The sequence below is a fragment of the Corvus cornix genome, chromosome 1A, assembly GCF_000738735.6.
Source record: "Corvus cornix cornix isolate S_Up_H32 chromosome 1A, ASM73873v5, whole genome shotgun sequence".
Classification (NCBI taxonomy): domain Eukaryota; kingdom Metazoa; phylum Chordata; class Aves; order Passeriformes; family Corvidae; genus Corvus; species Corvus cornix.
In genome coordinates, this window is record NC_047057.1 from 38,834,306 (window position 1) to 38,856,370 (window position 22,065).

Sequence of the window (22,065 nt, forward strand, 5' to 3'; positions counted from 1 at the left end):
AAGTTACCTCCCTCGGCACCGACCCTCCTCCCACATACCCACACCAGAACAAAGGGATACGGATTGGATTTTTTACTACTTTCCAACAAACGGAAGAAAAATTTTAGACCCCTGCTTCCCTTGAAATTCAGCTTTCACGCTGCGGCGGGAGTCATCGGTAACGAAAACAAGCAGCCCCTCACTGATACGCGTTTCTATCTAATGAACAAAACACTGGTTTCCCCTAGAAACCGAAGAGAAATAGATGTCTCTCAACACGCCCGCCCGCACACACGAGCGGGCTTTAATCGGCTCAACTACTGCGGAACCGGGCAGACGAGGGAAGCGGGGAACTGCTACCGGGATCCCGGGCAAGGGGCAGCGGCGGAAGCGCCCCCCAAGGCGGCCCCGCTTCTCTCACCTGCGGCCACCCTCCCACGCCGGGGGGCACCTGTCCTCGGCCCCCTCAGCCCACACAGGGCAGGGCCCGCTCCCCCCGGCCCTCCAAGGGAGGCGCTGCCAAGAGGGGAAAACGAAAGAAGGGTCAGCGGCACCTCCTTCCCGCCGGAGGCCCATCCGCCCCTTCCGACGCCCTGCCCGCGGGGAGGGGGTGCAGCCTCCCGCCCCTGCAGCCCCGCCGGCCCGGGGGCTCGGCCCGCGGCCCCTCCGGCCGGTCCCGGGCTGACCCTACCGCCGCCTCCCCGCCCCGACACCCCCCAGCGGAGGGAGCGCAGCCACCTCCGGCCCCTTCCTCCTCCACCTCCTCCGGGGGGAGGGGGGGGCAGTCGGCCGGCCTCGCCTCCCCCCCCAGTCCGGCCAGGGCCCCCTCGATCGGCCCAGCACCGACCTGGTGGAGCGCGGTGAGCCCGTCCACATTGGCGTAGTTGATGTCGGCACCCCGCTCCAGCAGTCGCAGCACCTCCTCGGTGTCCCCGCTGGAGCAGGCGGCCAAGAAGACGGCGCCGTCGTCGAACTTCACCTTGGTCTTCTTGCGCTTGACCACAGGCGGCTCCAGGTCAGTCTCGGAGCCGATCCAGCGCTTCAGCTGCTCGTTCCGCTTCTGCTTGGCGTCCGCCATCTTCATACCCCGCTCGCGCCGGCCCCCTCAGCCACGGCCGCGCCGAGCGTACACTTTATACCGCCACTATCCCACAGCGCACCGCGGCCGCGCGCGCTCACCCGCCCAGGGAGGGCGCGGGGTGGGCAGGGAGCGAAGGGGCGGGGCGGCGGCGGCGGCGTTAGCATAACCCCGCGAGATTTCCGGGGGGCGGGGCCGCGGGCGGGAGGAAGGGCGCGAGCGGGGCCGGCAGCGGCAGCGGCAGCCCAGCCCCGCCCCGCCCCGCCCCGCCCCGCCCCGCCCCGCCCCAGCCCAGCCCCGCCCCGCCCCGCCCCCGCCCCGCCCCCGCCCCGCCTCCGTCGGGCAGATTCGCTAAAGGCGCTGCCCGTCCGTACCTGTGACGTCTGTCACCTGCGGCAACATCCGTGTTTCTGCCTGTATTGGCAAACGGGGCACATGCAGCCACTTGACGGGAAAAAAGGTAATAAATGGAGCAACTTGTTTGAGGGTCCTTTGTTTTGGGAACGACCACGTCAGACCAGCTTGTTGGACAAAAGCACCATTTGCCTCTACACTTTAGGGGGCCGTCAGGGAAGGAGAGTCTTTGTCAGGAACTGTAGTGATAGGACAAGAAGTAATGGGTACAAATTAGACTAGATATTAGAAGAAATTCTTTACTATGAGTGTGGTGAGACACTGGAACAGGTTGCTCAGGGAGGCAACCCCAGCCCTGGCAGTGTTCAAAGCCAGTTTGGATATAAGGCCTTGACCAACCTGGTTTACTGGGAGGTGTTGCTGCCCATGGGAGGGGAGTGGGATTAGATGATTTTTAAGATCCATTCCAACCCTTTAACATTCTATGATTCTATCATTCTACATGGCAATGGATTGTGCTTATTGTCCATTTCACTTACAGTTCACTTCCATGATGTCAAAACCTGGGATAGGACAGCCATCCTTTCTCTTGGGAGAAAACAAGTAGCTACAAACCACGCAGCATTTCAAGATACAAAGACTAAAATGTTTTTGTTCGGAGTTGCAACTTCTAGGAACCAAGCTATTACAGATAATAAAGTTTTTTCTATGCTAGGAGCAATATGTATTTTGCTTTAAATGGAATCATCTCTGGGGATAAAATGTGGTTTTGAATTTACTGGAAAATAAATTTTATTTTCAACTAATTATAGGAAACAAAGTATAGTTTGAGAGGGTCCCCAAACCTCATACACTTCAAATTTTGCATGATTTGTGCTTTTCTAATTATAATGTCTCCTTCTCATGGTGGGCAGTCTTGCAGCCAACTCAGTCTCCTATTTCCATTTTTATTGATAAAGATATCAGTGACATTTCACAAGAAGTAGTAGTTACAAGGTACCTGCAGCAACGTGCTGTTCTTAATGTCTTTCAGAATAGATTTTCATCAGGAAATATTTGCATAATATCCATCAGACTTACTCATACAGCGGTGCATGAGATACATACACTGACAGTTTGCAGGCGTAATGTGATTGAGAACAAAAGACAACATCTGGCAGTCAAGATGACAGATTTGCCAGAGAAAGATTTGCAGTCTAAGTAGGTGGATGAAAGATTACCTGGCACCCAATTTATACCTTCCTATTGGCAGCCTGTGTGACTATCCAGGGGTACAGTTTATATTCCTGGGTTTGAAAATATGGCTGACTGCACACTTCAAAGCCAGTCTTTGCAGTGTTTATTACTCACCTGAGTGATTTAGTTGTGCTTTGGCATAGCACTGGTACCACCAGCATGTAATGGACAGTTACCAGCCAGGAGCTTGGCTGCATCGCCTGACTCATGTCTAAGGAGTGAATTTGCACAGGCTCCAGCCCCCTGCTGTGGTCTTGTCCTTGTGGGCAAACTCCCTTGGGGAGAAACTCTCAACCCAGTGCCATTTCCTAAGGACCTGAAAACTATAACTCAGAAAAAGGTAACGCAGGATAAAAGCTGCCTTCTCCTGCCCCAGATGTCTCAGATATTTTATAAGTCACCTCCCCAACATGCTGCTTCTCTCTCAGCTGGCTGTTTGATAATTTGACTCTTCAAGAAGCCTCATAGCTGAAGAATCTAATACACTGATTTCAACAAACAGTATTTAAATAGTGCTTTATTAGCAACAAAGTAATTCTAGGCAAATTGATAGGCACGTGTTCAAGATGCACTGTCTCAGGAATTTCAGTGTCACGGAGCACGTTTCTAAGTTTTCATCAGAGCCCGAGTCCCCTCTCCTTGATTTCAGTTTTCCAGCTCAGCTTTTTCTTTCTGGTCATGGATCCTCTTTTTAAGTCCAACTTGCTCTTCTTGGCTTGTTAGTGAAATGCAGAGGTTCTACAGCTCAATTTTGTTCTTAAGTATCATACAGTTAATTTGGTTTAAAAAAACAGATCTCATACTTTCCTTTTATTCTTCTTTCAAGGGAAGATTTTTCACTGATTCAGCTCCAGCTTTTCAGAGAACTTCAGCAAATATTTTTCCATACACTGCAGCTATTTGTATGTTCTACATTTTTGCATTATTTTCCTTGACTTTTTAATTTTTTTTGGATTACACCTCGTGGTTGGGAGTTATGTTATGTTTGAGGGTTTTTACAGACACTACAGGCAAGATATAATTCATTTGTACAGTCAGCTGAAACTCAGATATTCCATTTATATTGAATATAAATGTCTTCTGGAGATAGCTGTGTGCTCTGCTGGAAATTATATGTGGTTCTTAAATCTAGGAAAGCATATAATCTTCCTTAAGCAAAAAGTAGAGCTGCCATTCATGTAAACTAGTTAATCTCTGCAAGTGTTTACTCTTCAAGAAGGGAATAATAATAATAATAATAACAACAATCAGTTTTCCATTTATATTTTTTTCCTATCTCATATCTCCCATAAATGTTTGTAGTTTCAATAGCAAAGGCATATTGGGCCATATTCTTTACCCCATCCTAATGCCATTCTACCCCGTGTCTGATGTCATTCCATTTCATTGTAAAATCAGTGCAGCTGAGAGATGAGACTGTCTACGGCTTCTAATTCTATACTAATTGAGAAAAACATATGTAAATACCAATAATAATTTCTGTAGAAATATGAAATTCTTTTCCAATTATCTGCCTAAGCATGAAGTGTTAAATTCATTTGTGCACAGGGTTGGAGCAAACTTATGTATTAAGGCTGTCTTTGAAGACCATATTAGAAGTGAGTATCAAATTAATTCTAAAAGACTCACTACTGCAAGAGAGTATCACAACTGTGAATTAGATAACTGCATAAGTGTGCATGTGTGTTTACAATAATCATAGTATGCTAACAAGAGACACTTAACCATTTGAGCTACATTATGAGTGCAGCTTAAGGACACAATAACCAGACCTAGTTTTATCAGGCTTTTTTGATGTATCACTACCAGACTAACCAACACACTAGGTGTGCTGTCAAATCCTTTGTTTGCATGTATATTTACCCAGCACTAAAGATGATTAAGTATGTAATTTTCCACATATAAATATTAGCACTGAATTCAGTAGGACTACTTTTCAATAGAGGTAACTATGTAAACATTTGCAGAGATAGCTTCTATGTGTATACATATTTCCAGTAAATTTAATGACAAATGTTCAATAAAATGATTTAGCAATGAGATGGCTATCAGTGTGCTCTCTGGTTTTCCATTTTTTCTTAAAAGCATTACAACCATTGTTCAAAGCTACTTCACACAGGCTTCTAGATGACAGAAGTTCACAGATGAAGCTTTTGCGCTACCCAAAATCATCATCTTTTGGGATGTAGAATTTTTGTTCTGACCTCAATCAGGATATTTGCTGTCTTGTCTTTCATCTTGAACAGCATTACACATGGTGTGGCTTCTAAAAATTTTGTCTTAACATTTTTCTCTCCCCACTGAAGGAAAACTAATATATCACAGTTAATGTCATCAATTCCAGCTCTGGGGAAAAAGGGTAATTTGAAGGATAGTGACCAATATTGCATACATATATTGACACAAAACTTTCTAGTAAATTTAACAGATTTGTATAAAGAATCATGGATGGTAAAATGAGAGATAGGATAAGAAAATATAAAAGTATCTTTTCACATGAAAAGGCCATGACAGAGATACTTATCGTAAGGGGTTTCCTTCATTGTTTTACTTGATAGTCATAGTCTTTTCTATCTTTAAATCTGATGTATTCCCTACTCTGATTGTGTGATACACCCACACATGTAACAGTGAAATCTCTGGTACAATCCTTATCCAGAAAAAAAGAGGTAAGAAGACTATGCACAAATTGCTATCAAAATTTTCAAGTAAACTACATAAGAAGCAGACTTCTTGCTCTTTGATTTTGTCAGTTCTGGGTAAGATTCTTATGCAGAAACCCCACATTTTAAGATGGGTTACTTTCTGATGCTGCATAATCCTGAGTCACCAAAACCAAAACTAAAACTACCATAGCAACCAGAGCACAGATTTATAAACTATGCAGTTCTGAGTTGGATTTGCAGTGGTGCATTCTCCTAGCATCTTCCATGAGCTTTACACAGAATGGTGTCTCTGTATTCCTGAATGGCAATGCAAGCTAACATTTAAGCTTGATTCCCACAGAGATGCTCTCACATATTTTTATGTGTACCCATCTGTTAAAGCAGCATTGGTTCTATGGACAATTTCAGCAGTACATGGGTTAAGCTAAAAATAGTTGTCTTGGCTAGTAAAAAGTAACACTATGTCCTTTAGAAACAGGAAAATACACTTATTTATAAATTTGACTTTAAAAATCATTCTTACTTTCAATTAAATTTAAATTTTGTCTAGTCTTGTAATAAAAAAAGAACTGAGCCGTATGTTGTGTAACAGAAATACAGGTGCTCTGTTTCTATTCTGTCTTTGCAGTCCTGGGAGCACTGCATGTGTATGGATGCAGACACAGTGTTAGACAATGCTATGACAGTTGTCCATTTTGTCCCCTTGGTCCAAAAGGCCACATAACCTTATCATAGCTTTTACAAACCTCTGTTCAGCTTTCTGAAGGTAAAGTGTTTCCTTCCTACACTTGTGTGTGCTTGAGTCAAGGAGCATACTGCTGAAACATACAATTTAAATACTAAGGGGGAGTGGAATGACTTGTCCCTCTGAAATGCATGCAAGTTGTTCCCTGTGAGCTGTATTCTGAACATATCACAGCTGAGAAACATACTTCCAGGGCTGCAGGAGAATGTTTTGGACAAATAGAAATGAAAGACATCCTATTCTAACTTCTCACTTACAATGCAAATATACATGCACTCAAGGGTTATTGGCTCCGTGACACGTTTCTGCCTTTCTGCTACCAGAAGGTACATGAATTTCCTTTTAAATATTTGTTTTGATATATGAATGTGTCATTTCTCTAAACTAAAAATACTAAAATCTATATGTGGCTGAACAATTGGCTTGGCTTGGATTTTGGGCATCTAGGAGTATGCCCAGCTGCTCATGGTGCCTACAGGCTCTATTTTTGTGAGCATATGACGTAACTGCACACTCACATCATGATTAGTCTTAGCAATGTAGTAACACAAGTGACACACCTATATCACTGCAAAAATAATGTTATCCTTTAGCCTATTCAGACAGCCACTAAAATGAGTGTTTTTTTAAGAAAGAGAACTGTCTGTTAGAGTACAGCAATACTTATTTATAAGAATATTTATAAAGACCCGTGTCTCTGAATACAATAGAAACAAGCAACTGAAAGCAGTTTTCTTGCTCAGAAATCACTTCTTCTAGTAGTTCACTGTCCTAATAAACACTTCTACTGTTTTTCTCTCCCCGTATTTGTTACAAGCCCTTTGTTTACTAGGGAAAGCTACTTTTGTAGGTAACTTCTCAGGCTACAGTTCAACTGATCAGACTTTATCCTAAACCATCAAGTGACTTCTTCTTTGGTGGCCTCCTATTTTTCCCTAGCACAAGGCCATAAAGAAATTGAATTGCTTCATCTTGTCAGTTCAAAAGAAGAGTTACTTAACTGAGACAATTAATCTGAGGCAAAATTATGGCAGCCACTAATGTAACACTAAGGTACTCCAGAAACTTTAAAATCCTGTACTCCGGAAACTTTAACATCTATATCATAAATGCAGAGATGTATGCTTTAGAATCTTCTTAAATGGCTTCTGGCTTGATAGGCTTGTGACTTTCAACCCTCATCTGATTAAATTACATTTCCTAACCATTCCAGTATTGGCATGGTGGCCTGCAACTCCCCCATTCGTCCCAGAAACCCCAAACACCTGAGAAGGGACCTGTAAAATTAATTTTCCTTTTAGCAGATGCTTTTGTAACTCAAAACCATCTTCTTCTCACCAAAGAATTATTTTCCCACTTAGTGTAAGATGAGGAAAAAGCGGTAACCTCTAGATTTTAGCCATATTTTTTAATTTCCCTAAACAATTTGGATATATGACTCAGCCTTCTCTTTGCCTGAGAGGAAGACATGTCTTCCAGCATTTTCTCAGAGACCTAGGTTAAGGTTTCACTAGATAATGAAGACATACAGGCAGGTTACTACCACGGAAAGGTCTAGTCATCTTTTTTTTGTACTGCCCATTCCCTACCTCAGGATGCACAGATGCCCTTCCCAGTGTTTTCCCAGGCTTTGATGTTCATTTGACATCTGAATGAGTTGGCTACACTGGCAGACTATTTAGTTCTTGGCTCAGCTAGTTTTCTGCTGGTCTAGCAGACAGAACAAATATATCAAAGGGTGACAGGAGGCTTCCAAAAGACTTGGGAGTATGTGAGCAGGCCTGAGGAAGGACAGAATCACCCTTCTCAAAAGCAGGAATACATTACATAGGCTCAACCATCATAAGAAATCTCACCTGTAGTTTTAGCTGTGACCATTACATCATTACTTTTTCATGTCTGGGAAGGTTTCTTTAATGGTTTGGTGTCCTTTGGACCTGGATTCTGGCATATGGAAAATAAATCTGCTAACTTGAGTAAGGCAAGCGAGCATTGCCTTTGTCTTCTCTGTGGAGGTAATGTATCTGCCTTCAAGTGACTTTCTCTTTGCTTCCACATGGCAGCCAGAAAATTGGACTCTGTGCAACACGGCAGTGAGTGGAGGGCTAGATAACTTTCATGTTAATTTATAAAAACAACTTTCTCATTCTTGGCAGTCTTAATTTTAAAAACTGACATCTTGAGGGAACACACTTAGCACATACTCAGTCCTGAGTGTACAGCAACAGCGACATGAAGTGAGCCAGGACCCCAGCAGAAAGTCACCCCCCAGACACAGCCAGGCAGTGCTGTTCTTCGTCTCCCATGCCCACCTGTCTCTTCCTTCCAGGTGTATTTGGGTTGTGATCACTTCCCTGTTACAACACTGGTATAGTGTATGTACTATATACTTTATGACTGAAACAGTTACAGTATACTTTTACTTCAAGCACTAACTGAGATCTAAAACGCTGATTTTGCTGAGATCAGACACTTGGCTCCAGGTTTTATTAAGCATTCCTTGATTTCTAGTTATGTGCATTTTGTTGCTTTCTCCCTCTATAGGAGCTGGCTCAAGAAAGTAAAGGCTGGTCCTAGGAAAGTTCTACATTACGCTCATTTTAAGATTGATGGGTGGATAGATAGACAAGAAATTACCTTATTTCAACTAGATTAGTAACAGTAAAATTAAATTAAAATTATACTTGTGTATGCAGTTATAGTTGGAAGATAAAATTTTAAAATGTAATTGTTTTAATTATTTTTATTATTAACATTTTGATTACTTATTTAGGACTGTGGGCTGATTAGTAGAATAAATAATAGGAACTTGTAATATTCCTGGCTGTGCACCTGAATCTTGATTTAGACAGGATAAATAACTTAAAATTCTTAATTTTACATTTCTGACCTCAGTTCGTATTTGAACCTCAGGAGCTGAATAAAGAATTTTGATCATGTTAATTAGAATCTTTCCACTCCCACTGTTCAAAATTTAAGATCTAAAATATTTGAATTAAAGCCTTAATAAAGATGTAATAGTCTACCAGAGATACAGCACCCAATGCTGCATCTTCTTTTACAGTGGGAATTTTGATTGAACCAAGAGTGCTCTGAAAAAACACATTCTTGCACGTCAGATAACACAAAAGTGATTTCTGTGGTAAGTGTCTGTGTTACAATTCTGTGGGGTCCAGTATTTTAAAAATGTAGAGTTTGCATAATTTTGAATTTGTGCATAATATTAAATCTTACGATCTTTATAAAATCAGTGTGGTACCAGTAAAATAAATGGCAAACAATTACTTCTCAAGGAGAAGGATCTGGTGCTAGTCCCTCCTCACTCGCGTTTAGATAAGATTATAACAGAGGTCTAACTACTGTAGAAAAGGAAACAGTGTAAAAAGATAATGCTTAAAGTACAATTACTATGTCTTCTTTTTGTAAAAAAAAGCTAATCTATAATTAAAATTCAAAATTTTTGTCACTGCTTTTCTGCATTGTATATTTCCAAAGAGTCTTACTTTCAAAGAGATGCTATGCAGTTCCCCACAAAACACAGAAATATCCTGCAAGCATATCCTGTGTACAGTCACCATTGTATGACACTCACACTTTTCTGCAGCAGCAGTAAGCACAAAGGAAAATATATTTTGTATTGTTTTATACCCCAAATATGTGCAGTAGTTTTAATGATGACTTTCTCTAGAAGTATAGGAATTGTGTAGGTGATACATACAGGTCACATTAGACACTTGCTCTGTCTAGAGAATGTCTAGATGTGTTAATTTGTTTTTACTTAAAACAGTCAAGACTCAGTTTAGAAACTCCTACTTGTTTTAGTGACTTTGTATTAGGTCCCAATAATATCCCACTGAATCCCACTGGGGTTTCTTATGCAAGTAAATGATTTCCAGTATAAGTTCCAAAATCTGTAATTTAATTATGTGTTAACTTATGTTATACAACACACAGACAATTTCCAGCCCGACTGTTTATTCAGGTTAAACATATTACAGCAGAGCTGGAATCTCATTCCCCTGTTATATAATGTTCCCACAGATTCACACTTTAGCTTTAATAAAGAGATGAGGATCAGCCCTCAAAGAAGCAATTACCCCACACGGTCCTCGTAAGTAGAGAGATAAAGCTAAATATAACATAAAGCATGCCATTTGCCCATACAGTGTTTAATGAAGTCCATATCATAATCAAAATACCGTTATACAAAATCAGGCAGTTACCTAGAAACAAAAGCACAAAAATCTCTGTCTCTGTCACATGCCTGAAAGCATTTATGGCCAGATCCTGCCACTGTGTCTTTGCTCACATCGTACAGTACTTATGAGCAGACCCATTGAGATACTCAGGTATTAAAAACAATTTGGAAGGTAATAAATGCTTCATTTGCTTTTAAAGGTGCCATAAAATAGGCAGCCTTTAAGTTTAATAATTGCATTAATGATTCCAGTGTGCAGTGGCTTTGTTAGGTTTGTGTTTCCGGGGTTGGGTACAAGCTATGCAAGCATAGAGCTCAGCCTAAGCTATAAAATTCCTGTAGTCTAAATTAAATCTAGCCTAACTTAGTTTACGCTTGAACTCTGCTTATATTACTACCAGTAGACAAACTAGTTAGCTTTAAGGTAGCTCAAGCACATCTTTCTGGCATCTTCTATATCTGTTGATGTTTCATTTGCTGGTGTGGAAGTTACATGGGATCAAATCATCAGCTGGTGTAAAGTTGTTGTAACTATCCTGGATAAAGGCCTAAACTTCCAATTCTAGTATTTTAGAAATAAGATTTGTGTTCCACTTATAGAAATACAGGTTTTGAAAAAGTCTAGAGTAACTCTACTGAAACAAATAGAGACACCTAATTCACTGTATTGGGTCTGGCTGAGATGGAGTTCATTTTCCCATAGCAGCCCTCACAGTGCTGTGCTTTGCACTGGCAGCTAGAAAGGTCTTGATAACACCCCACTGTTTTGGCTACTGCTGAGCAGTGCTGGCACATCATCAGGGCTGTTTTTTCTAACACTCTGCCCTCCATCAGTAGGCTGGAGTGGGCAAGAGGCTGGGAGGGGACATTACTAGGCCAGCTGACCTAAATTTACCAAAGGGATCTTCCATACTGTATGATGTCAGCTCTGATATAAAAGCTAAGGAAACAAGGAGGAAGAGAGAGCATTCATTATTTACAACATTTGCCTTTTGGAGCAACCACTGTGCATGCCGAAGCCCTGCTTCCCAGGACATCACTTGACGATGGGAAGTAGAGAATAAAATTATTCTTTTCCTCTTGCTTGCGCACACACAAACTTTCACTTTTGCTTTAGTAAACTGCCTTATCTCAACCTATGAGTCATTTTCCATCTTATTATTTCTCCCCTGTCCAGCTGAGAAGGGAGTGTGATAGACAAACTTGGTATCCAGCCAAGGTCAACCCACCACATTCAAAAAGGATGCTTCAGACTGGAATTTGCTTGATACTCAAATTAATGAAGTGCAGTTGCTATGCTTCATCTGAATGGCATGGTCAACATAGATAATGTTCACAGATAAACTATATCCAGTTTTTAGAAAGTTTAGTAGAAATCTTTCTGCCTTGGTCCTCTCCAACCTGCACAGTAAATTTCTGTCTACCTATATGTCACAGAGGATATGTCTCAACATCTGGGCAAACATTTGACACTTGAACAGTGTGTCTCTACTTGGTATCTAAATTTAATCTGTACCCTAAAAGTTAGTACAGGTTTACACAGTACCTCTAAGTGAGCAAGTAAAGACAGAGATGGATGCAGTTTGTCTGTGATCCAAGCTACTGCGTATCTTGTCTGGTTATAAAAGAACTCTTCCTTTCAGGTAATGTGGGTGTACAGCTTCGAGACCAAAGCTGGCTCATTTCTGCCCAGCTTGGAGTACCAGCAAAACCAGCTGCTGTCTGCCTGCACCTGTCTGTGAAGACTGTTATGACGGGACATGGGAGTTACACGACTCACAGTGAGGCCCTGGGGTTTGAGTCTGGGTGGAGCCAGGCGATATAATTAAGGCAATCTGAAATCAAGAACCAGAGACATATAATGCTTATTAGCCTAACAGAGAAAGGCAGGCATACGGTTGGAAGTAAGGTTTGGCGCCAGGAAGCTTGCATGCACTTTGACAAGAGCATAGCTGAACTTCAGATGGAGCCAGAAAACCAGGGATTGTAATTCATGAGGTGAGTCCAGGAGAAGGAGCAGACAGAGCAACAGCAAGGACAGATGGCTTGGGACAGAAGTACAAATGAACAGGTGGTGAGTGCCAGCAGGATCCCGAACAGTGAAGCCAAGGACAACAACAGAGACCCCGAGGCAAGGCAGAGAACAGAGTTCAAGCCGCTGTACTTGATCTCAGGAGATCTTTTGTATACACCCTATCTGCCAGCAACTAGTGATCTCTGTCTGCTGGCCGTAACACCTGTTTTGGGAGCTGGGTCCACTTCCCAAGGGCACAGCACCCAATGGCTGGCTGCATGAGGCAAGAGTCATCTTCCTTGGCTAGTCATTGCACAGTCATACCTAGAAGGAAATGCATTAATTAACTTTAGTGAAGTTAGAGGAGGGCTGTAAAGAAATCTGTGGAACATTTGTTTTCACACAATATTAACCAATATAATGAGGTGCAATCATGTCATGGTCCCATTGAAACCCCAAAGGCCTAGTAGGTATGCATATGCTTACATTTGTACTAATTAAATAAGCATATACTTATTAAGGCCTCTACTTCAATATAAGCAGGAACCGTAATTTTGAAGGGGATGAAAAGATGTAATAAACTGGAATTGGGCATTTCAGTACCTGTAGGGCTGAAGGTGGTGCAAGAAGATGGGTTAGCTCTCTGGCATGTATATCAGTCACTATAAGAAAACCTTTTGCTGCAGTTGTGTTCATATTTGCACACTGCCTGAGAAATGACTGCTGGGAGATAAATTATGATATTTGTATTAATCTAACCAAATGGATATAACTACGATTCTGTCTGGAGCACCCATTGCTCTTGTGAAGTGCAACAGAACTGGATGCAAGTCTTTTTCCCTTGGCTCATCTGCTTCTAGCTGGAAAGCCAAGAAGCTCACATATATATGTATATGAGAGAAACTGGACTACTGCCAAAGGACCATTTGACCCTATGCCAGCTTTTGGCTTTTCAAAACCACAGAGCTTTTGGTCTTTGCCATTTAGGCAGCGACCAGTTCATCCCCAGCTCACTTTTAGACTTATAGACTATTAGTAAGACTAGTAATTTTCAGCAGTGAGATGGATTTTTCAGGATGGGATGTTCTTATATAATTATAAATGTACATGGGAAAGTCTAAGTAAAGGGAATTAGCCTGCATGCTGAATTATCCCCTTTTGCTTGTTTCTGTCAGATACTTTCTTCAAACAGATTTTTTTTCTTTCAGTAACATACATGGGATTGTAAAATGAACTCACAGTAATATCTTCTGAATTTATTGACAGTGATTTTTGTTTATTACAGGATAAAAAAATAAAGCACAACAATTTCAAATAATTTTCATATTTTTTCACATTAAATAAGGAAATGAAAAAGGTAATGTCATATCTTACATTATGTTTAGGATACCTATCCAAAGCAAATGGGAGGTTTCCAGAGCTTTTTGTTTTTTCAGATGACTTTATCATGTTCCAGTAAACAGATTGTAATCATGCCTTATCCTTGCTCTAGCTGGAAGCTTTGCCAGGTCATTTCTTTTTAAAGCAAGGGCTCTCCTGTTTGCTGTTTATCAAGTAGTTTAAAAAGGAAATAATCATAAAGCTTTAGGACTATTTTCCTTTGGTTCTACAACCTAAAAATCTATCACATCAGAGTTAAGAATCACATGGGTTTATAATGAAATATCCACGTTTATTTTCAATCTCATGCTGTGCAAAAACAACTGATTTTCCGTAACTTTTAATGCATTAAAATGCATTAATTCACTCTTTTATTGCACTTTTACATCATAGACGTCCTAGTTCTACTAACAGTAGGCTTGATTCTCTGTTGCTATGCATTAGAGAGTGTTTACGCAATCTGAGTTCAGCCATCAAAGGCAGATGATCAGCAGCCTTCCAGAAAGGTCTTTCTCTTTCCAGTGACCATAGAGTCCAAGGAGACTCTTCCCCTAAGATGAGTGCCTGAAGTCAGGCAGCATTAATATCCCCTACTTCACACTCATTTAAAACAACAAAATGCAAATGCAAAGTGGAATGAAAGGTCTTGGCTTCTGGTGGGATTATTTTAAACATTCCCATTACATTTTCTTTGCACACCTATACATGGCTGGACAGTGAATCAAGCTCTTTCAATTACATGTTGGCCTGCAACTGATATGAGTAAAGGAAGCAGAATCCAATGACTCACCTTGCAGAGAAGCACCTGAAAGAAATTATTATTATTCACAGCTTTTTCTATGTCCCTTGTACTTCCACAACTGTCACTGCTGATCACATGCTTTATAGATCTGTTTTGGAAATGTGTGTCATTAGAGAATCTGACTCCCAGTTCGATATTCTGTAGTAGGCTGCATGCTACTGTATGCTGGTCACATCTGCATCAACAGTTCAATGCAATAGGAGAAGATCAGCAGCAGGAAATGGCTGGTACTGAGTCCTCCATTTAAAGAACCATAGAATCATAGAATAATTCAGGTTGGAAAAGACTTCTAAGATCATTTAGTCTAACCATTAACCCAGCATGGCCAACTCCACCACTAAACCATGTCCCTAAGTGCCACTTCCATAGGGACTCAGTCTCTTCCCTGGGATACATACATATGTGCATGTTACCTTAGATCAGATTTACTTTGATGCTTGAACTATTCCTGGTTTATATTGTGGGTGGTGCCTACTATACATGTGGTTCTGAATCCTTCTGCTCTAATTATGGTGGCAGTGCAGCTGGTATACTTTTGAACTGAAAGTTACAGTTTCATTTCCCCCAGAAAGAATATCTGATATATGCACCAAACCCACTCTGCAAACCAAGTCAATACACAGTGAGTGAGGATGATCAGAGCATCCACTTCAAAACTTCACTACTTTTCTGAACAAAAACCATGCTGGAGATGCAGCTTCTAGATACTGAAGATTGCCTACTGAGACTGTTCCTGCTCCACTGTACATCAGTGACCAAATCCTCAGCAGGATGAGGACCATTGCCTTTAATTAAAATGCACATAAAATTGCTGCATATCTGGGCCATGAACTACATCACTCTATCTCAGCACTGCTAAAGCTTGCATTTAGAATGATGGAAAGTTGAAGAATTTCAGTCTTTCCCTCTACTTTGCTATGTGACATTCATTTGTGTATAGTGTATATAGTATATACAGCTATCCTTAGGTCTTACATTCAGGAAGAATTCATTTTTAAAGAACTGAAGATAGATGCTTACTTTAATTTTTTAGAAGCAAATATGACATGACAGAAGAATGAATGATAATAATCTAAAAACTTGTATTTCATTAAATATTCTTCCAATAAATCACCCTTAATAGTCTTACATTTGTAGTGTTTCAGAACAATCTGCTGCTCTCCCAAGGCATGAACTTTTCAGTCTGACAGGGAGAGCATTTTGTTTCCATCTAATTTAAAATATATTCATCCAGCCACCTCTTTGGCACCCAGGCATTCAGGGACCTAGAGAAAATCAGGAAAAAAAAATTGTCTCTGATTAGTACTGTTGAAGGAGATCTGTAAGACGGAGAGTGAGCAGTGTCTATGTAAACTGAGATATGAAGACAGGTTTTCTGATAGACGGAATGAATGTATCAGAGTCTGTGGGTTGTAGACCACAAACAGTAGAAACAGAAAGATACCTTGTCAATTTGATTGTCAGCAGCCTGTTTGCATGTGTAACTATAGTTTCTATGGTATGGTGATGAGTAGTAGAGATGGGCATGTTTTAAAAGGTGTTGTCAGAGTAACAATGAAGACTGCTAACATTTAATAAACCTGATGTGGTTGCTGTTACTTATAGGTTGGTAAGATCTAACCACCCTTATTTTACTAGTAGAGCTACCCCTGGTTTGGGATTTACTTCCATGTTGCAATCTGAAGTCTGGTTGGTAAAATGTCAAATTTTTGCTGATTTAATAGAACTAGCTGACATGAATTGCCTTTTAATCCTTTCCCATTAGTGCATGTTGGGATGCTGCATTAATTATCAGTGATTAATCCTTCACACATAATGCCTATGTTCCTAGAACTAGGACTGTTCATGTTTTTGACTTGAACTCTATGGCTCAAAGTCAAAGCAATTACATCTCAAAGCCCTACTTTCCCTCCATTAAAATTCCCAGTGTTTTAAAAATGCCTTGTTCCCAGAAACCCATTTGAAGTATAGCTCCTTGACTTTCTCAGGAAAGAAGTCCTGAATTTCTTCAGTCCATGTGGAGAAGAATCAGCAATAAATTTGGCTGCAAAACAACCCCAGGAATAATGATGAAATTCTGGCACTCTGAAATATCCTGTTGCACAGGTCCCTGATCCATTTCAATTTATTCCACTGATCCTTTGGCATCCTGACAAGCCAAATATCAGTCAGAATCACAAGTATAGGTAGTTATCTCATCACTTTTGACATCCATCAGTCCATTGGTCATGTCCTTCATGTGTTCATTATACTGGGATTTGCTGACCTGTCCTGAATGAGCCATCTAAAGCAAATTAAATACTTCTAATTATATCCTTATGGAAAAACTTTAAAGAGTTTTCTCATTTACGGTTTTCTTCTTGCTCATCAGATACTTCTCAGTGGCCTTCCTGTGCTATGCTTGAAAAACAAGTATAGAAACTTAACTGGAAGATAGAAGAAATAGGAAAAAAGGAGGATGATCTCGAACTTGGTCAAGAGTGTGCAGAAGCTTAGAAGTGAAGGCAGTAACTTTTCAAAAGAGGGCAGAAGGATTAGAAAGTGATTCAGGAAGCATACAAGATGTTTGCAGCCTTCAAATACCAAAAGACTGTCTTAAAGTGTAAGGACACAGAAGAACCTAAAACTTACTTGCCAGGCTCTACTGTACTGTAGAGATGTTTTTGTGATCTAGGTTAACAGTCATCTTCTGCCACATGATAACATCTCATGGCCAAAAGAGGTCTTCTCACTTGTGTGAACACTTTGTACGCACTCCGTACTGACCACATTGTACACTAAAGGTAATGATACTCTAATCTCTGATTCATATAAGAATGGTCAGCACCTTGAATCTTCCTTTTCATGGATAAAATCTTCATAGAAATATCTGTGTTTGCTGTGATTTCTTATGAAGATGATGATTTACTTAGGCTTTCAAAACTGGCATATTTATTTAAAATCAGCAATTCATTTAAAGTCTATATGCAAGCCAACTACACTGACACAAATTAGCACAAAGCAGACATTCCTCTAATTCCTCTGACATAATATCAAAGCATGCCCTTAAGGCCTCCTTCGGGTGCACATCTCACCAGTCTGCTCTGGTAATTGCTTTTATGTCTGGCAGTTCAAAATGAGCAGAGATATTTTTGTCCCTACCCTCTTTCCTGGTAACATTTTCCTTTTTGTTTTACAAATCATCTCTAAAATGTAACATTCAAATATCACAACAAAAATATTTTGGCTTACTTAGACGTAGTCTAATTATGAAGTGTTTCCAGCATCAGTCTACAAATACACATTAAACAATCATTTTGCAAGGCAGTTCAAAATCTTGAAGCTATGCTCACATCTGCCTTTGCATCCCAGTGGCTCCAGGACAAACAGGAAAATAGGTGGTTCCTCAAATACTTGTTAGTCTGGCAACAATCCCAGTGTGCATGTGCCAATCTAGGAAGATGTTCCCTCTAAGACTTTCAAAAAGCTAAAAAGATAGGGTTTTTTTAAAAGAGTTTTTTTAAAAGTTGGTTTTTTAAATGAGAAAAATATTTTGTTCTGAAGATTTATCATGGATCTTCCTAACCAGTTGTGTTCACCGTTATGATGTGTCCCCATTGTTTCAATGACATTTTCCCAATCCTGGCAAATTAGCTCTTTCTCTACTATTGGTAAAGTAGGGAGGAGGCTGTGGCTGGAAAAGTTGTGATATTATTTCCTTCTAAATCACAGGGAGGAAATGGGAGGCAAATTCATTGTGTTCCTCTGTTACTTTCCCTGTATTACCCCATGGTCACAATACCATGCAGACTTTGTAGCTTTGCAGTCTTAGATGAAATTCCTTAGGTTTTCCAGCTTCCACATAGTTACTGAAAAGCCAGATAACAGCCTTCATCAGTGTCATCTCTTTCATCTTCATCAAAGCTCTCATCATACAGTGGATGTCAAGTTGGAGGCTGGGGCTGAACTCTCCAAGAGTCGTCTCCCATAACCTCTCTTCTCCTAGTGATTGTCAAGGCTTATGTGAATGTTCAGCCTCACTTCTCATGACTTGTGTCACAATCCCTGTAGCTTTGCCTTACCAAGTATAGGTGTTACTTAAATGCTAGTAACATTCAGAAACATATTTGTTGTCCACTGCAGTTATTCTCACTGCTTTCATAGAATTACAGAATATGCTGAGTTGGAAGGGACCCATCAGCATCATTAAGTCCAACTCCTGGTCATGTGGAGGAAAATTCAACAATTTTCCTGTTGAAATGATGCAAATAATAAAAACCCAAACCAGCACAACCCCTGATGTTATACATCTCTGATACCAAAACATCTGTTGACCTGCATACCACCTGTATTTCTATGCAAATTAATGGAGAGAATGAACTGTGATGTGAAAAGCATTATGGACTTTACAGAGAAAATGCAAAATAGAAGAGAAGATTATAGGAAGCGTAAGCAGGTATGTAAGAACTTTTCCCCGTGAGTCCCACCAAGACCTAGAGAAGGGATTTTGGACTGACAGCCCCCTGGTGCAGTGCCACACCAGGCATTGTAGTGCAGAACGCTGGGGCCTCTCAGCCTGGGGAAGCACTGCCTGTTCACCTGGTCTAGCCAAGCTGCAATGCCAGAAGTGACCACAGTGGGTAAATGCCCTCATACCAACATCCCGAGTACTTGAGGATCAGCCAGCTATATGTGTGTCCTGCTCACTGTGTCTGAGAAGCTGAGCTCTGCTATAACAAAGAGAAGGTGTTACAGCAAGTATTTTACTGCAATGCTCATATGGTTTCTCTCCAAGATGCATCTGCAACTGCAAATTGCTGCTGCATGCAGAGCTGGCCAAGCTGGCCTCAGGGCAGAGCCAGGGCTGCATCTCGGAAGTGGATATATTTCACCTCTGTACTTCCTACAGTTTTGGAGAGCAAGTTTCTGCCATTTTAATTATTCATCTCCCACTCTTTAGAAACTCAATTCCTGCAAGGACAATGCTGGTGGGTATTGTTCAGCTTGGAGAAGAGATTGAGGAATCCTCCTAGCAGTCTACAGCTTTGTTACAAGGGCAAGCAGAGGGGCAGGCACTGATCTCAAGCTTGCCAAAATCCAAGAAGCATTTGGACAAGTCTCTCAGGCCCATGGTGTGACACCTTGGGGTGGTCCTATTCAGGGCCAGGAGTTTGACTTGGTGATTCTTGTGGCTCCCTTCCAGTACAGGATATTCTATGATCTCAGAAAGTGTTCCTTTCCTCATCCAGGAGCTATACAGCTGCTGCTGACTGCCCCAAATGGCTACCACAGTCTAACATCACCACTTGGAAAAGTGAACCTTTTATGTGGCTTAAGATACATTTTTATGTCAGCATTTGCTTCTAATGGAGTTTGTCCTAAGTCTGAAGCACATGTGATCAGTATGGGAACTGTCTGAGCCTCAGTCTGAGTTCCTGTATGCTTGCTAGCAAATACAATGATTTTCTAAACACATGGTTTGGGATAGAGTATAATTCTGAAAATAAAACTAAACTTGGCCACTTAAGCTTCTCCAGCATTAGCTACATCAAATTTCAAGAGCAACAGGAATGAGAAAAGCTTATTATTAGACTCAAAATTCCATCTTTGAATGGTAAGTACCATTCTGTCTTTACAGAGATTATCAGAACAGGGGTGTGGAGTTTGAAGACAGTAAGTTCAGGCCACAGACTGATGTCTTATTTAAGAGGAATGGAAATCTGAAAGTATTTAAATTACACCAATTTAAAATGGGCGGTGAAAACGTACTCATAAATCAAGATAATCTTTGTGAAACACTAGAGCACCAATATATTTTACAATGCTTGTCCTGCAGTTAAAGAAAATTTTTGATTTTCAACTGGAATCAGAAAGAAAGAATAAAAAGCTTGTGTGCAAGAGACCTTCTGCTTGCAGAGGCAAATGTGGCAGCCATTATGTACTTAGCATTAATCACACTCTGTTTTGATGCTAGTTCTGCTGAAAACTGGGATGTTGGCCAAGGCATTGGGGTTATTCCCCTTTCTTTCCAGAGAAATATTTTTCAGAGAAAATATTCTCTGAAATCTTTGACATCCAGAAGCCCCAGGTCAATATCTTGTTCGAGAGATGAAGCCACTAATTGTTTAGACTTCTGTCCACAGCATCAGGAAATGAGATTTGAACATGACCTCTCAGCCTAGGAGTGAGAGGGCCACAGCCTGAGCCACGCTGGCACATGTCCCTGCTACCCTTGCTGCCCAATAGTCCCAGTGAGAGGGAGGAAGGGAGGAAGGGGTGGGTGGATGGAAGGATGGATGGATGGATGGATACACACACACATGCACACATACATGAAAACACCCCACGAGAATAACTGAAAAAGAATGAAGGATGAAGATGATGTTGGATGTGTCAGTAGACCTTAGCACACCCTTAGTATACACTTACACAGATTAAAAAAAAAAAGTTGGAATTGTGAGACAGAACATACATGATAGAAAATCCTTATAAACTCTTAGGCTTGCATGCTGGGGCAAATGTTTTCCCTGGGGCAATATCTGAAAAAACAGAAGATGTGCAGGTGTCAGGGTGGGGCTACAATAATAATCCCCAAGGGCTATTCATGTCTGTTTCACAAATGCTATGTTTTTAGGATTAAACCTGATTAAGAAACTCGCATCAAGATAAATTCCCTCCAAGAGAAAATGCCCCCATGATAAAGGACTTCTTTGAGAATTATCCATTTTCATTGTTTTTGGGGTTTTTTTAACATGGTTTCAAAGGTAGTTTCAGCTAAAAAACATTTCCTGACAATCTCGACTCAGGAATTCACATTGCTGCAGGCTCCCTCTGCAAGGCAGAGTGACCTTTAGAGCAGCATAGTCCCAGCCTGAGCTTTTTCCCACCCCCTCCTGCTACACAAAACCTTGGCCAAGACAGTGACAGTGCAAGTCTGGTTTAGCTCTGCTTGGCACCTGAAGTTGAGACCTGTGGAAAATGCAGATCTGAACTCAAGCTATTATCCAGAGTTAGACCCCATTTTAACTTCTTAGTTAAGTAATCTTAGCTGTTACCAAGGAACTTCTTTTTCCCCTGTAGATGTGTCATAAACAGAGGTTAGCAAGTTACTCAATGACTGCACAATGTTGTTACAGTCATGCAATGGCTTTCAAGGAAAATTAATTTTAGGAAAGCACTTAATGTACTTACATGCATCTTTTAATGCAGTTTTGACATGGAAACAAGTAGAGGCCAATATCTTATATCCAGTTCTTTGCTGACCCAAAAAAATCACTTAAAAATTGAGAACTCCTGCTCAGTATGCCACTGAATAGATTCCTACTGACCTTCCCATTTAGAAGCATAAACTTTTTCTGGAAACACATAGCAATATTTTTCTTTGTTACACAGCTGGTTCAGAGGCTTCCTTCTGCTGGAGGTTTTCTCCTGCCTGTAAACCCTCTTTCCTGAAGGACATCTGAGTGGACCTTCCACCGTGAAGTTTATCTGAATAGCACAAAAAGGGGGAAAACAATTCCACTGAAAAGAGCCATGGAGTTATCCAATAAAGTAATGTAAGTAGTAGAAGAAACTTTTAAGTAGAAGCCCTCAAGAAGCATTTTCCTGTAGAATAACTGAGGTCAGTGAATTTA

General features: G+C 40.9%; 1 protein-coding gene and 1 long non-coding RNA gene across 8 annotated transcripts in view; one reads left to right on the forward strand and one right to left on the reverse strand.

The window, feature by feature from the left end:
- The window catches only part of PPP1R12A (protein phosphatase 1 regulatory subunit 12A), a 115,367-nt gene extending 114,202 nt beyond the window's left edge, over window positions 1–1,165 (reverse strand). For 2 of the 4 annotated variants that reach the window (XM_039571276.1, XM_039571275.1), the window contains exon 1: window positions 827–1,165. In XM_039571276.1, the coding sequence (XP_039427210.1) occupies window positions 827–1,063 (237 nt within the window). In that variant the 5' untranslated portion in view covers window positions 1,064–1,165. The remainder of the gene's footprint in view (window positions 1–826) is intronic. The other 2 variants (XM_039571277.1, XM_039571274.1) reach the window with 2 other exon arrangements.
- Window positions 1,166–1,409: 244 nt separating this feature from the next.
- Window positions 1,410–22,065, forward strand: part of LOC120411929 — a 46,435-nt gene continuing 25,779 nt past the window's right edge. For all 4 annotated transcript variants that reach the window (XR_005604518.1, XR_005604519.1, XR_005604517.1 and 1 more), the window contains exons 1-2: window positions 1,410–1,517; window positions 21,824–21,987. This is a non-coding gene — a long non-coding RNA (uncharacterized LOC120411929). The remainder of the gene's footprint in view (window positions 1,518–21,823; window positions 21,988–22,065) is intronic.